The 16,894-nt window shown below is 43.4% G+C and overlaps 1 protein-coding gene across 3 annotated transcripts in view; it reads left to right on the plus strand.

Annotated features, from left to right (window-relative positions):
- ATP6V1A (ATPase H+ transporting V1 subunit A) overlaps positions 1–16,894 on the plus strand; it is a 328,148-nt gene that overhangs the window by 236,231 nt on the left and 75,023 nt on the right. For all 3 annotated transcript variants that reach the window (XM_086935581.1, XM_086935582.1, XM_086935583.1), the window contains exons 7-8: positions 7,812–7,963; positions 8,316–8,478. In XM_086935581.1, coding sequence (XP_086791707.1) covers positions 7,812–7,963; positions 8,316–8,478 — 315 coding nt within the window. The remainder of the gene's footprint in view (positions 1–7,811; positions 7,964–8,315; positions 8,479–16,894) is intronic.

The raw sequence follows: 16,894 nt of genomic DNA on the forward strand, positions 1-16,894 counted from the left end.
TTGCGCGAGGCGTTCAGCTTGGCTAAGACTTACGGGACTTAAACCTGAAGCCCAACAACGCATTCTGAACCTGCCTTTTAATGGGAAAACGCTCTTTGGGTCTCATGCTGACGACGAAATGTCAAAAATGAAGACAGAGCTGGATACTGTGAGAGCTGTAGGTCTCGAAAAGAGAAAGGACAATTTTAAGAAAAAATACCGTCCTTATGATCGGAGACAGGACCAGCAGAGGGTTCAAACCCCTCAATGGTCTTCACAACAGAATCAAGGAAGATCTCAGTTCTCCCGGCGTTGTCCTGGTAGAGGAAGAGGCGGAATTTCCAGACAGTCTGCTCCTGGAAACAAGCAGCAACAGCAAAAGCAGTGAGTGTTTGCTTCCCCTGAGCCCGTTGACCACTCCGGTGGGGGGAAGTGTGCGTTTTTACCTGGAGGAGTGGAAAAACATCACAAACGACGCATGGGTGCTGAATATTGTGCAAAATGGATATGCAATCAGGTTCAAGTTTCCACCACCCTCAATTCTTCCTAAAAAGACTGTATTCCATCGTCTTCACCTTTTGAAAAAGGAAGTGTCGGTGTTACTCCAAAAGAAAGCCATCGAGGAGGTCCCAAGGATACAACGTCGAAAAGGAATTTACTCCCGTTACTTTCTAGTTCAAAAGAAAGGTCCAAGCAGGGAGTACAGGCCCATACTAGATCTCAGGCGCCTCAATCAGTTTATCCGACGAGAAAAATTCAGAATGCTGGCGTTACATCAAATAACCCCACTTCTGCATCAAAAAGACTGGATGTGCTCCATAGACCTTCAAGATGCGTATTTTCACATCCCCATTGCCCAAAAACATCGGAAGTTTCTGAGGTTCTGCATACAAACCAATCATTACCAGTTTGCAGTCTTGCCCTTCGGGCTAAAGTCAGCTCCTCGCACCTTTTCAAAGTGCATGGCAGTCGTAGCGGCTTTCCTAAGAAAGAGGCATATCTTCGTCTATCCCTATCTAGACGATTGGCTGCTAAAGAGTACATCTCCAGTTCTACTTCAACAAAATCTCACGTTCTGTATTCATCAGCTGCGAAGACTAGGTCTGCACGTGAACTTCAAAAAGTCTATCCTCAATCCCACACAGAGGATCCACTACCTGGGCGCACTTCTGGATTCAAAGGACGCAAAAGCGTATCCTTCGGAGGAGAGACTATCATCCATTCTCCTCAAGTGCCAAACAATGTTAAGGACTCTTCGACCAACGGCCAGACAGATCTCGTCTCTGTTGGGATCCATGGCGTCTTGCATTTTCCTTGTTCCAAACGCCAGGTTACACATGAGACCTCTGCAACAGTCACTAGAGGATCAGTGGTCCCAGTTTTCAAACCGATGGGAAGACAAACTGTCACTGTCTCTGTCGGTGCGAATCTCCATTTAATGGTGGATGCAGCGGAATCATCTGGTTGTGGGAGTACCTTTTCAGGAGGACATACCCAAACGATCTCTGGTGACAGATGCGTCCCTGCAGGGTTGGGGCGCTCATCTAGAGTCACTTCAAGTTCAAGGAGTGTGGTCGGAGAAAGAAAAGCTGTATCACATCAACATGTTGGAGCTCAGAGCTGTCCATCTAGCTCTCAAGGCTTTCTTTCCTGTGCTCAAGACATCCTCTCTGCTTGTTCAGACGGACAATACAACAACGATGTACTATCTGAACAAGCAGGGCGGAACGAGATCCAGACCTCTGTCGCTGGAAGCGCAAGCAATATGGAAGTGGCTTCTGGCTCGGGGTATGAAAATTACAGCTGTCCATCTGCCAGGTGTCCTCAACGTCCAAGCAGACGAACTAAGCAGACACTTCGCAGAAGCGCACGACTGGGTCTTAAAAGACGAAGTAATAAAAGACGTCTTTCAAACCTGGGGGTTACCGGAAATCGATCTCTTTGCAGACGCAGAAAACGCAAAATGCCACGTCTTCGCATCCAGGTACCCACAACAAGGATCCAAGGGGAATGCTCTGTGGACAGAGACATTACTCTACGCCTTTCCACCGATTCCACTCATTCCCTTGGTTGTCAAGAAGCTGTACAAGTACAAGACAGACATGATTCTGGTGGCTCCGGATTGGCCTCGCCAATGGTGGTACCCGGATCTCCTGTGTCTATCCAAAGTGCCGCACAAGAGGCTTCCTTGCTGTCCGGATTTGCTGACGAGAGAGAACGGCAGGGTGTTCCATCCCAACCTGCCGTCCCTGAAGCTAGCAGTATGGTACCTGAGTTCGTCCAGTATGGTCACCTAGGTCTTTCTCAGGATTGTATGTACATCTTAAAGGAGGCAAGAAGAGCTTCTACAACCCGAACCAAATTGGAGGAAAAATATCCCAAAATTACTTGAATTGGTCCAAAATTGCCACAGACAAATGGGTTCTGGATGTGGTAGCCAGAGGTCACATTTTGGAATTCGTAAAAACTCCTCCAAATTTCCCCCCAAGAGGACCGCCTCCAGCACATCTCAAGGAGCTGTTTGCCCAGATCAACACTATGATTCGGAAGGGAGCAATAGAAAGGGTACCTCATCATCAGAAAGGAAAAAGCTTCTACTCAAGATTTTTCCTTATTCGCAAGAAGTCGGGGGAATGGCGACCCATCATCAACCTGCGTGCCCTAAACAAATTTCTCAAAAAGCTGTCATTCAGGATGCTGACACTTCAAGAAATCCCCCAATTTCTTTCGGCGGGAGAGTATATGGCAACACTCGACCTTCAGGATGCATACTTTCACGTTCCAATTTTTCCCAGGCACCGGAAGTTTCTAAGGTTCAGAGTGGCTGGCAGGGACTTCCAGTTCAAAGTTCTTCCATTTGGACTGCGCTCAGCCCCCAGAGTGTTCACGAAGATACTGGCCCCGGTGGCAGCCCACCTTCAGTTGCAGTCGATACAGATATATCCATATCTAGACGATTGCCTTATCAAGGCCAGTTCTTTCGACATGGTAAAAGCTCACATTCAACAAACTCTGTCACTGATGCAAAGCCTGGGTTTTTCAGTGAACTTCGAGAAATCGCACCTCACGCCAGCAAGGAGAAAGACTTTCTTGGGAGCGACACTGGACACTAAGCTCGCCCAAGTATTTATCTCAAAGGAAAGACAGGAAAAGATACAACGGTTGGCTGCGGCACTGTTATTAAAAAGGTGCGTTTCAGTGCGCATGTTCAAGTCCTTCATCGGGATGATTTCTTCCTGTATTCTTCTCACCCCCAACTGTCGTCTTCGGATGAGGCCCTTGCAAGAGGAGCTCAGTCGCCAGTGGATACAGGTGTCGGGGTCCTTCGAGGATATCATTCAAATAACACCTCGAATGCGAGAAGCGATTCTATGGTGGAGTCAAGGTTCCAACATACAAGTGGGATGCTCTTTCCTCACGGAAGTGCCCAGGTTTATAGTGACGACAGACGCTTCAATGACAGGCTGGGGTGCACACCTCCAAGGCATGACGGTCAGCGGAAAATGGAACAAGATCCAAATGAGATGGCACATAAACAGGCTAGAATTGCACGCCATCTTTCTAGCCCTGAAGTCCTTTCAAGCGACCCTAGAAGGCGCCACAGTTTTGATTCGGACAGACAACACCACCTGCATGCATTATCTAAACAAGCAGGGAGGCACAAGATCAGCCCGGGTGTCGCAACAAGCTCAAGAGATTTGGAGTTGGGCCCTAACTCACAATATCCATCTGTCAGCGGTCCATGGTCCGGGAATCGCGAATGTGTTAGCGGACTCTCTCAGCAGATCCACAGGCTGCACTCGCGAGTGGTAATTACATCAACCATCTCTAGACCGCATCTTTCAGACATGGGGGCATCCGGATCTGGACTTGTTTGCGACGCACCAGAACCGGAAATGCCCATACTTTGCAAGTTGGGTTCCCCACAAGGACTCGTGCGGGGATGCCCTTTCGCTGAGTTGGAATCAAATATTCGCATACGCTTTTCCACCGATACCTCTGATCCCGAAAGTCATCAAGAAGATGAAGAAGCAGCCATGCCGGTTGATACTGATTGCTCCACGATGGCCCCGGCAATACTGGTTCACCGAGCTACTCCTTCTCTCGGAATGCAACCCTATCCAACTTCCTCGCATTCCGAATCTTCTCTCCACCCAGAAAGGCAGGGTGTACCATCCGGACCCGAACTAGCTGAAATTGTCAGCTTGGTTCCTCAGCACATGGAATTTGCACACTTAAACATTCCACAGGATTGCCAGGAGGTACTGGCGAAGGCCAGAGCTCCATCTACGATCAAGACCTACAAACTTAAGTGGAGGCGTTTCTGTGCATGGTGCCAGTCTAATGGACTTCATCCCATTCATGCCAAACCAGAGCAAATTCTTCCCTTCTTTTTGCACTTGGCCAGATTGGGTTTGGCACATTCTACTCTTAAGGTCTTCCTGGCTGCCATTTCTAGATTTCGTCAAGATGGATCAAATTCTTTGTTTTCTGTGCGGATCATACAACAATTTTTCAAAGGATTGTTTCGTATGTTTCCGCCTGTGCGGAAACCTCCTCCTGCATGGCATCTGAATGTCGTACTAACTCAGCTCATGCGTCACCCTTTCGAGCCGATCCATAAGGTGGACCTGAAATTTTTAACATGGAAAGTATCATTGTTACTAGTCTTAACATCTGCTAGAAGTGTTAGCGATATTCAGGCATTTACATCTAAAGTGCCTTTCATCCAATTCACTATGGACTCGGTAGTACTGCGTACTAATCCAACGTACATGCCAAAAGTGCCTTTGGATTTTCATCTGAATGAGCAGGTTGTCCTCAAGACATTCTTTCCAACCCCACAGTCTCCGGCTGAAAGAGCACTACATTCGTTAGACATTAGAAGATGTCTTAAGTTTTACCTATCAAGAACCTCTGCCATCCGCAAGACAGACCAACTGTTCGTGGGTTATGGACGGCAGCCCCAGGGCTGTGCAGTTTCAAAACAGACCATTGCTAGATGGGTCTCCTCTACGATTGGACTTTGTCATCAGCAGGCCGGTAGACCCTTACAGGCCTTGCCAAGAGCACATTCTACAAGGGCGGTTAGCTCTTCCACTGCCCTTTTTGCTGGTGTGCCTCTGGTGTGCCTCTTCGACAGATCTGCAGAGCTGCTACATGGTCTAGCAGACACACCTTTACTAGACACTACTGTCTAGATTCAGCAGACGACGCAGATGCTTCGGTTGGAAGAGCAGTGCTGCGCAATCTTTTCAAATAAGGTGAGCCTCTGTTTCCACCTCCTCCTCTATGCTCTTTAGACATTATTCAGATGTGGATGATTATTATTATTCATTTACACTGTGTATGTGTATATATATATATATATATATATATATATATATATATATATATATATATATATATATATATATATATATATATATATATATATATATATATATACACATACACAGTGTAAATGAATAATAATAATCATCCACATCTGAATAATGTCTAAAGAGCATATATATATATATATATATATATATATATATATATATGTAGATGTATATATATTTAATACTCTGATGTCTACGAGCGTTATGCTAGGAGTACTGCTTACTATTCTGATTCAGGCATGTGAATCTATGAAAGACACCCCTAATACTGGAGAAGAACAATAGTTACTTACCTGTAAACAGGTGGTTCTCCAGTATTGGTGTCTTTCATAGATTCACATGCAACCCGCCCGCCTCCCCCCAGAGACTCACACAGGCATTATGGGGTTTCACTCCTATGCGAGAAAATCTGAGAGCCTGAGCCTCTGGGGAGAACATTCTGGTGGGTGCTGTCGTCCGATTGGCTGCAGTTTGGACTAATACATAATGACTAGGATAGTCACGATTGTGAAGGTTTTTTCTACTGTAGCTGGTGCTACTTTACTTCCTGGTTGGGTATTTCTGATATTTGCTATATGTATTATGGCATTTTATTGCTTTTATATATACCGTGGGACTCCCACTCCGACTACGGGGAATGATTCAGGCATGTGAATCTATGAAAGACTGGAGAACCACCTGTTTACAGGTAAGTAACTATTGTTCATAGGGAAACTAACATTGATTATTTTTTAAATCCCCATGCCCAGTAAACACCTCATCAAACCTAGTCAAACATGTCTGTAAAAAATGGTTGCTTTCAAGGTGTACCACTGACTTTGTTGTTGTTCTGATTGATCTTGGATTTATTCTAAATTTAATGGCATATGATACCAAGCCCTAATGCTATGCATGTCACGGGGTGTTCTATCTATACCTAATTTCAAAGCTAATGACTGGTTATCCTCGCTGCAAAAAAAAGATTTTGTACACCAAAATTCCCCAAAGGACACAGAATGTATATACTGTATCTAACCTTCATTATAAAACACCATGTGCTTTTATTTGAATGAAACGAAGAAGTCCTCATATTCCACTTCTTAGGTTATTAATGCTTCACATTATTTCATTGTTTATTGGATATTCACCCTGGCAACACCATTAATACATGCATGGTAAGGATAGGAGTCGTTATAAAGACTGACATGTATCTAGTGGTACAACTTGAATTTAAAGGGGAGTCCTAAAAGCTGTTGGAATGGGCCTCCCAGTCAATATCTTCCACCTCTGCCAAGTCCTTTAACCTGGTTATTCCTAATTTGTTAGAGTTGTCTACTTTATTGCCTGTGAGCGTTTGATATATCGAAGTCACAGCCTTGGTCTCAATCTTCTCCATAAGCACCACACCTTCTAGGTGTTTATTTTTTTGCAATTCTGTCAGTCTGTCCTCTCCACCCCAAGGCATGTTTAAGCTGCACGCATGTATAGATTTGCGTATTGGAAAGTTCATATTTCTCCTGAATGTTTAAAGCCGCTCTCTGCCCGCAGCATTGCTCGCCTCCTTTTCGCTTCCATCGCTGAAGACCTGTTAGTTTGGTGGCTGTTCCAGTGCAGCGTCTGCTCTGATAGCAGTCTTAGTTAATTGGGTTGGATTGATTTGGACAAGTGATGCTGATTTTTTTCTTGAAGGCTGCCTACTCGCAACCATTAAACCGATCTGTGGTTGTCCCAGATTGTGTTTGCAGTATGTCTGAGAAAAGTGTCAGTGCTCAAGGTTTTACATTATATCCATTATATTTTTGTGTGCAGTTTTTAGTTAGGCTAACTGTACTTACAGGAGGAATACAGTTTAATAGCTCTTTGGAATGCTGGTGGGGGTGTAAAGTGTTAGCAAACCATCAGCTAGTATTAATTCTTTGCGGCGCATTAATCCTGCTTTTGCTACCGTGATATGTCATACATTTGTTACCTCGTTACGCATGCTTGGTATTTGCGTTTTACATCAAATCAGATCAGTAGAGTGAGAAAACCTTTCAATCAAAAGTAAACTATCTTGTTAGATTGCCCTATTTTGCTATTTCCCCATATGTTTTATTTAAAATCTTTCCTAAAAGCAACCGTGAAGCCTGTGGCAACTAACTGCCTTTAGATGTTGTGTTGCTGGAAGTGTTGATGAACTGTATGTAAATGAGAAATGCTTTTAAATTTGATAAGGTAGTTTTGAGTAAATTAAGTTGTAGAAGATAGCCTTTTTAATGAGTCTTTTCAAATCTGTATTTATTATTCATTGTAATGTTTGTATTGTGATGTAAACTTAATGTAGAATAAACTTAATTACATATTCTTCTATGTCCTTCCTACATGACCGCATCTGTGTCACCAGACAACAGAACTAGAGGTATGAATATACCATACATGTTCTAATAGTTCAAATATTTCAAAAGTTTCTTTTAAAACTCCCTCCCACAGGATGTTGTCTTGGAACTCGAGTTTGAAGGTGAGAAGGAGAAGTTTACCATGGTGCAGGTCTGGCCTGTCCGGCAAATCCGACCGGTCACAGAGAAGCTTCCTGCCAATAACCCGCTGCTCACCGGCCAGAGAATCCTGGATGCTCTTTTCCCGTAAGTGCTGATGTTTGGCTCACACTTTACACTTCTTAAGAAGAACAACATTGCATAGATTAATTGTTTGTTCCCATACTAGTTGCTTCAAAAATAGAATTTCGTGTTTTGGAATGCAGTTTGCCTTGAGGTCCCTCATGAATGGTACGACTGCCAGGATAGAAAGAGCTGAGTGCAGAGGTCCTGGTTGGTGGTGCCGTTCAAAAGCATGTTGGAAACTGAGATTGCTTCAGCTGCTTGGGGCGAGTCAATACTTGTCTCTTATCTTGGAAAAATTGTGTCTTTAAGAAGAAGAAAAAGAGGAGAAAAAGCGCATCTAATGGCTAACCGCAAGACCTTTCTGTATGAACAGGTGTGTCCAGGGTGGCACGACCGCCATCCCAGGGGCTTTTGGTTGTGGAAAGACGGTCATCTCACAGTCCCTCTCCAAGTATTCCAACAGTGACGTCATCATCTACGTGGGCTGTGGTGAACGAGGAAACGAGATGTCTGAAGTACTTCGAGATTTCCCCGAGGTGAGTCCGCGGTTGAAACAATTTGAACGAAGTAGTGATTGTTCATTAGAAGGTCAGGGAAGTATTGTGAGTCTGCAGACTCTAAGAAGACAGAAGCCTCTAATTAGGTATTGTATAGCATCACACCAAGTTTTCCATGGCCTTTCAAAATATGAATAAAGGCCTTGTAGACAAAACCACCTTTTAATAGAAATTCAGAATCGTGCTAAAGAAATACTTGGTTTGTAATTCATGGAATTGAGGCATGTCTGGGAGCTATTTTGCTTTATGTTGGAATCCAGGTATATCTTTCACGAATTTCATCAACAAATCGGTAATGTTAGGTATTTCATTTCACTTTATGTCATGGTTTATTTGCCTGTTTCATAGCAAATTAGTTGCTGAGACAAAATCATAGTTGCCTTTTAGATAGGCAGCAGCTGTTGCATTTATTTGTCCTGTACATAGTGAGTTGTTTTTGAGAAAAAAGACTAAAAGTGCAATTCACAGAAATCTACTCCTAGGTGTATTCTGACTTTTATGGGTTCCATAAAGATTCTTGGAAATTGATGTATGTCACTTATAGGTTTCAAGCTTGAACCAATATTCTAAATATATGCATGAAATATTTCCCCTATTTTGAAATTTCAACAAGTAGATGCAGAAATTTACTCTTGCAACTTTGTTTTTCTCTCCATGAAAAAAAACACTTTTCCCAGTGGTAAAACCCTTTCATCTTCTCTGCTATTTATTGTGGTCTGTTACCTCGCTATTACCACAACGTAGAGCAACTTACTGCTGCCTTTTTACATGATTAAATGTGTGCGGATTTCTAGTGTGAAAAATGACTTGCAAATCGTTTTCAGATTCCCACAGACTATAATTTTGAGAGTCTGTCATTTTTGTAGGGCCATTCTTTTCCCTAGAAAGTCCACACTCTCCCTAATCTTGTAATTGGAACCGTTCACCACTCCTAGGCATTTGGAATTGTCATTTCTGAATGTACAAATTAACCAGCCCTGATTCGTTATTTGTTTAAGTTATTGGTTTCACCTTCAGAAGGGATGTTCTGCGCACCTCAGTGGATTTTAGGTGCACAAAAAAGCTTCATCACAACCAAAAATAAGCAATGTACTTTTGCTTCTGATGTCAGATCCTGCTATTGGGCTTCCATAGACTCTGATATGGGCTACAGTAGCCAGGTATTGCAAGTCACTGAAGAGTTACACATCTATAGAGAGGAATAAGGTACAGCTCAGCTCCTAACAAGCTCAATCCACTTGGAATATCTAAATCCTGTATAGTTGGGAGTATGTTCTAATTGATACAAGCTCTCTCTTCTTACTCGGGCGTGGTTTAATTCTCTCCTCTTTCCCCAATTCACTGATAGCATGGCTGTTTTCATACTCTCGTATTCCGATTCCTCCTCCTCTCAGATCGCTGACATTTCTAGTCCTATAAACCTACAAATCTCTATTGTTTTGTGTTCTAATGTCATTTTTCCTTCTTTTATGTTCCCAACCATTCCTTTTTAGGTCTCGGCGTCAACGCGCGGAAGCGCGTCTCCGCCGAGATCTTTTGTCAGCGACTATCATTCCCAGGAGACAGTCCTGGCCACGCGCATCCTTCCAGGCGATTTGTAACTGGAACGCGCGCTGTGGCCAGGCGCTGTCTCCTGGGAAGCGCAAGCACCACACACGCATGCGCATACACACACACACACGCGCCCATGCACGCATGCACATACATACATACAGAGACACCACCCCTGACTCATACACACACGCGCGCACACACACAAGTGCACCGAGGCCCCCCCCTCCCCCGCCGTCACCGTCGCACACATACATACACACACACACACACACACAAGCATACACACACACAAGTGCACCAATCGCGCTCCAGCCTTTTGGAACTTACCTTACCACGCGGCGCCCAACCTCCTGCTGGCGCGGCCCCGGGGCTCTACACCGCTCACAGGAGCCCCGGGCCGCGAGACGCTACGACTCCGCCTGCCTCCTCTTCCGGTGTGAACGTGGCCCCGCCCCCGTCACAGGCGACCGTGCGTGACTTCCGGGGCGGCCGCGAGTTCAATGAAATGCAATAAATACTATAAATGCAATTGTATTCAATAGCTGATTAATAGGTTTTCCAAGCTGTAGCATACACCAAGGAAGGCAAGTAGAAAGGTGTATTCAAGATTATTTATTATCAACAAGGACCCGCGGTAGCGGGATAACAACTAGCGTTAACAAGTGTCAGCTGTCATCTATCACCGTGTACAGGTGACGTCACCTATATACAGAATGGGTTGCTATGGTGATGTGGTGTGACGCTGAATAATGAACATAGAAAACATACTAACATGTACAACATCTCCCTTCCTCCATAAACAATAAACAGAAAACTATTCCATAATGTAGTCTTTAAACTTGGCGGGCAATTTGACCACTCTGCCTGTTCTGGAAAGATGCCTTCCAGTTACACTGCCCTCAACATCATTCATGCTTGTTGCATTACTCTCATTGCCTTCACCACAGTTGTCTCTCCTAGTTTCATCCCGCACCAAGGCAGTGTCCACGGAGTCAGAAGAGAATCTAGTAAAACCTTCATCTGAAAATTCAGATGCTCCTTGACTGACTCTGGTATGAGACCCATCTTGGTTACTACACGTGTCATCCCATTCTAGAATACTGTCATTTAGTTCTCCTTCCTCCGTTCCTGCTTTTCTCATTATGATCTGTTCTTGACCATGTTTCAGTTTTACCACGTCATCTTTACTGCGCCATCCCTCACCTTCAACTAGCACAGCTCCTCCAGTTGCTCTGCCAACTCTCAACGGCCTGCTAAGCTTAGACTCTCCTTTTGCAACCAGACCAGGCTTCCTCACTAGCACCCAATCCCCAGGTACTATGACTTTATCTTTAGCACGATTGACATTATCAGAATAAGCCTTGTTCTTCATTTGTTTACACAGTATGTTCTCTCTCACATTGAGTTCTTTTTCACATACTTGTCTTGCTTCTACAGCTGTTGCTTTCCATTCACCTTTTTTCGGTGTAATGACACTGTTGCATACTCTTCCTCTCATCAGGAAAAACGGTGTAAACCCAGTTGCTTCCTTGGGAGTATTATTATATGCATTTATTTTTACTTTGATAAACTCCTTGACATCCATGTCATTCGCAATAGCCATCTGGATTCCTTCTTTAAAGAATCTGTTGATCCTCTCAACTAGCTCTTAGGACTGTACAGGGGTGTACTATACCACGCTTTTCCAAGAAATCAACCATTAAACATGATACAAGTTGCGATCCATTATCAGACACTATAGTTTTTGGTTGCCCTTCTCTTTCAAAGATTTTCTCCAGAAATTTTATGACCACTTCAGTAGTAATCACCTTCACAAACTTGTAACACACCCACTTAGTATAGTAGTCCGTCAAAACTATTAGGTATTTACATTCATCTTGTAGCAGATTGAAGGGTCCGGCAAAATCTATTGCAACCTTGGCCCAAGGTCCATCAGGGATTTGCACAATTTGCAGCTCATTTTTCTCTATTCTCCAATGTTTGTCTGACTTCAAACATTGCTCACACTTATCTACAAGGTTCCTAACTTCGCCGTCCACTCCTGGCCACCAATAGTACATCCTCAGGACATTTCTAGTGGCAGGAGTGCCAGGATGCCCTCTATGAGCCATCTGGATTATCTTTTGTCTGAGTCCTAGTGGCGGCACAAACACTTCACCTCTTTTCAGGAAACCATTTTCTAGAGTTAATTCATCGCTTACTTGCTGATAATTTTTAAGCTCTTTTGGTAAATTCCTCACATGTGGCCAATTGGATCGTACATACTCCTTTACTTTAGCCAGAACAGTATCATTCTTTGCACATTCTTCCCATTCCTCATCTTTTATGGATCCTTCACACATTACAGTCGCGTCAATATGTGCCACCACACATTCGTTGTCTTCCAGTACTTCATCAGTGTTTTCCTTTACTGGTAACCTGGATAGACAATCTGCCCTACTGTTCTTTCCACCTTTTATGTGTTCCATTCTGAAATTATACTCCTGAAGCTTTGACATAAGCCTGATCAGCCTAGAACTAGCATTGCCATTGCCTCGCCCCTTGCCGTCCATCATGTACACAAGAGGTTTGTGGTCAGTTACAAGCGTGAAACCCTTGCCCCACAGATAATCCTTGAGTTTGTGTACAGCCCACACACAGGCTAGAGTTTCACGTTCAATTGTACTGTAATGGATCTCAGTGTCATTTAACTTCCTGGAAATAAATGCGATTGTGTTCTCTTCATTTCCTTTCCTTTGGCAGAACACTGCACCTATTCCCTCATTACTAGCATCCACGGTTACAATGTTTTCTAGCTGCGGATCATATGGTTTTAGCGCTGGTGCCTTGGCTATCTCCTCTTTGACAACTTTGAATGCATCATTTTGTTCCATTCCCCACTCATATTTCACATTTATCTTTAGCAGTCTCCTGAGTGGTTCTACCTTTTCTGCATATTTCTTGATAAACTTTGCATAATACTCACTGAAGCCAAGGAACGACTTGAGAGTCTCTTTATTTCTTGGTTCAGGAGCCTCCCTTATTGCACGAACCAAATCATCCTTTGGCAATATACCTTCTGCAGACAGGACATGCCCTAAATATTCAATTTCCTTTGCCATGAATTTGCATTTGTCCTTGGCAACTGTCATGCCTCTGTTCTCCAATACATTCAGAACTGTATCAATCAACTGTATGTGCTCACTTTCCATCTTGGAGTGCAGCAAAATGTCGTCCTGAAAGGCTTCCACCCCTTTCATTTTCCCGAACAATACATCCATGAGTTTCTGGAAAACTCCAGAAGATGATGCTAGACCAAAAGGAAGTCTCACATATCTAAATGCTCCAAATGGCGTAATGAAAGTTGTAAGTTGTTTGGACCTTTCAGACAAGCACACCTGATGGTACGCGGCCCTTAAGTCTATAAGTGAAAAATATTTTGATCCGGATGTTGACTGAAGAATGTCCTTAATTTTTGGCAAGGGATGACAGTTTATTACTATATTTTTATTAAGCGACCTCAGGTCAACACACAACCTTATGTCCCCTGTCACCTTCTTCTTAGATACTACTATAGCAGAAATCCATTCAGATTCTTCTGCTTCTTCAATCACACCTTCCCTCTTTAGTTTTTCAAGCACTTCTCTTAACTCATTTTTTACTGACAAAGGCACTGATCTTACCTTGTGCTTACATGGAATAGCACCTTCTTTTAGTTTGATGTCATGACTGAATCCCTTTACACATCCAATTACATTTCTAAATACATCTTTATGCTTTTCCAAAATTGCACTCAATGTACTCTCTTCTCTTTCAACACAAATGCTGTTCATCCATTCCTCTCTTAAAATCACAGGGTCTTTAGCTCCCGGAACTAATACCACCCCCAGCTGGGCCAAATCTCTCCATCCTACAAGTATTCTCCCCTTCTCTGCTACATATACCTTTGTTTCGATCACTCTCCCTTTAAAGGTTACGGTGTCAATGAAATACCCCAACATATTTATATCCTTCTCTCCGAAGGCTTTTGGGTTCATATCAGATTCAGTCAACTGCACACCCTTCCATCTTTCTTCGAAAAGGGTATCGGAAATTGTAGTTATTGGGGCACCAGAATCAGCAGTGAACTTTAATTCAACCTCCCCAATTTTTACATCACTAATGGGACCTTTTATTTTCCCATCCTCTATTTCTATGTACAACATGATATTAGCACACATTTCTTCATCGAAATTTCCAACTGTGTTTATGCTTGCACTATTGTTTATCCTTTTAGTTTTACATAAGGTGGAATAATGACCATACCTCTTGCATTTTATACATTTTTTACCCACTGCTGGACAGTTCCTAAAGTCAGCCAGGTGTTCACTAGAACCACACCTAAAACAGCACAACTGCTTACCTCCCACCTTTCTTTCACTCATATTTTTCTCATTAGTCTTACCATCCCCTTTTTTCTTCTCCTGCAAATAAAATACATTAGCACTATTTCCAGTATTGGACAATTCTTTTGTGGAAGTCAAAGATCTTTCGATACCTCTAGCAATATCAATGACCTCTTGTAAGCTTGGCCTTTTGCAAGCTAATAATCTCTCCTGCACCTTCCTTGTGTAGCAGTAAAATACTATTTGATCTCTGATGTATACATCAGTCATTTCCTCATACTCGCACTCTACTGCCAAAACTCTTAAGCATGCAACATAGTCTTCGACAGACTCCCCCTCTTGTTGCTTCCTTTGAGCAAATTTATGCCTGGCAACAATTATATTATTTTCTTCATCAAATTGCCTCTCCAATCTTTTTAGCGCTTCCTGATACTCATTCAGTGGTATGAATGTTCCTGGTGGGCTCTCATACTCAGGTAAACTATCAAAAATGTCTTGCCCTGCTTTACCCAATAGTCCAAACAACAAGGAACACTTTCTTTCGGCATCAAAAGCTTTTCCATCAATAGAAATGATGTAATTCTCGAATGCCCTTACCCACTTCTTCCACTTCATGGTGGGTTTCCCTGGCTCATCCAGAAAACGAGGAGGGGCACATATGTTGTTACACTCTGCCATGCCAAACTTATTTATCACTTGCTATTTATTCGAAAAAAAAATTTCAAAGCACAGATCGTTATGTTTTACTTTAATTCCGATTTGATTCAGTGGCTTACTTGTACATTTGCTCGTTTCTCCTCAAATCTTTTCACTAGTGCGCTATTTTTTCTCTCAGCGCGCTTCATTTCTCATGCACTCGATTTCCTGACAGAGAAACTCTCAAGATGGCCGCACGTTGTTTACGTTGATGACGTGCGTATCCATCTACCAATCACATTGCACTACCGGCATGCTTCACGCGACTCAGCTGAGATAATTGACTGACGCCTCAGCTGGATGTCACGAAGCGCCGATTACAAAATGATTTTATCAGCTTGTTCCTCAACGCAGCCGCCTGAGTTAATACTCTTCAGATGCTCCGCAACCACTTTACGCTGCACACCTTCACCGCACTCTTCGTGTACACTTTAGTCAAAGCTTTACAAATTTACGCGGTGCTGAACAATAGCGCTTCCTCAGATTATTTCCGATTGTCACCACTTGCTCTTCCTTCACGTACTTTTAAATTGACTGCGCTTGCTCTTCCTTCGCGTACTCACTCCGTTAAACGCCTTAACTTCTCTCCCGCATTTTCTCATCAATATGATCACGATCATCAATCATCGCCGATCTCAATATTTCCGCTGGCCCTTGTTGAAAGAACCCTCGTCGCCAATTGTAGCATACACCAAGGAAGGCAAGTAGAAAGGTGTATTCAAGATTATTTATTATCAACAAGGACCCGCGGTAGCGGGATAACAACTAGCGTTAACAAGTGTCAGCTGTCATCTGTCACCGTGTACAGGTGACGTCACCTATATACAGAATGGGTTGCTATGGTGATATGGTGTGACGCTGAATAATGAACATAGAAAACATACTAACATGTACGACACAAGCCCTCACCTAACGGTGTTTAAACAGGATTTAAATTAATGCTTACAATTCTGCCCGGAGCATCCTGCTCCTACTTCATTCTAAGAACAAAGTTACCATAACTCCTTGCTAAGCAAAGCTCAGCAGTTGTATGCACCCGTGTTTCATCTGCCAACAATTTACATGTTTAAATTATGAATGGTTGAGTATGCAATCATCCCCTTTTGCACAACACAAATACAACACAGGCAACGTTCCAGGGATTCGCTGTTAGTTCTCAAAATGGACACTGATGAAAGACGCTTTGTTTACATCACCCATTGATTGAACTCATGCAAGAAAATCGCTTGCCGTACTGCCAAATTCTGTCTCTCTCTCGTTGAACCCGCATCAACATTTTGGATTAAAGCATACAGTGAATTCCAACAGCCCTCAAGCCAACGTGCGATAGAATGTGAACGTTTATATTCAGCCCTCAAGCCAACGTGCGATAGAATGTGAACGTTTATATTCAGCCCTCAAGCCAACGTGCGATAGAATGTGAACGTTTATATTCAAACATATTCAGAAGGACGCGACCACAGAGTTAAAAACAAGCATTGGAAAAGCCAATAGGTCTCGTCTACATAAGGTATTGGGTTTGTCAATGCTTGGTGGTGGTGAGTGCAGAGTGGTGAGTGCAGAGTGGTGAGTGCAGAGTGGTGAGTGCAGAGTGGTGAGTGCAGAGTGGTGAGTGCAGAGTGGTGAGTGCAGAGTGGTGAGTGCAGAGTGGTGAGTGCAGAGTGGTGAGTGCAGAGTGGTGAGTGCAGAGTGGTGAGTGCAGAGTGGTGAGTGCAGAGTGGTGAGTGCAGAGTGGTGAGTGCAGAGTGGTGAGTGCAGAGTGGTGAGTGCAGAGTGGTGAG

Source organism: Lissotriton vulgaris, chromosome 8, assembly GCF_964263255.1.
Source record: "Lissotriton vulgaris chromosome 8, aLisVul1.2, whole genome shotgun sequence".
NCBI lineage: Eukaryota > Metazoa > Chordata > Amphibia > Caudata > Salamandridae > Lissotriton > Lissotriton vulgaris.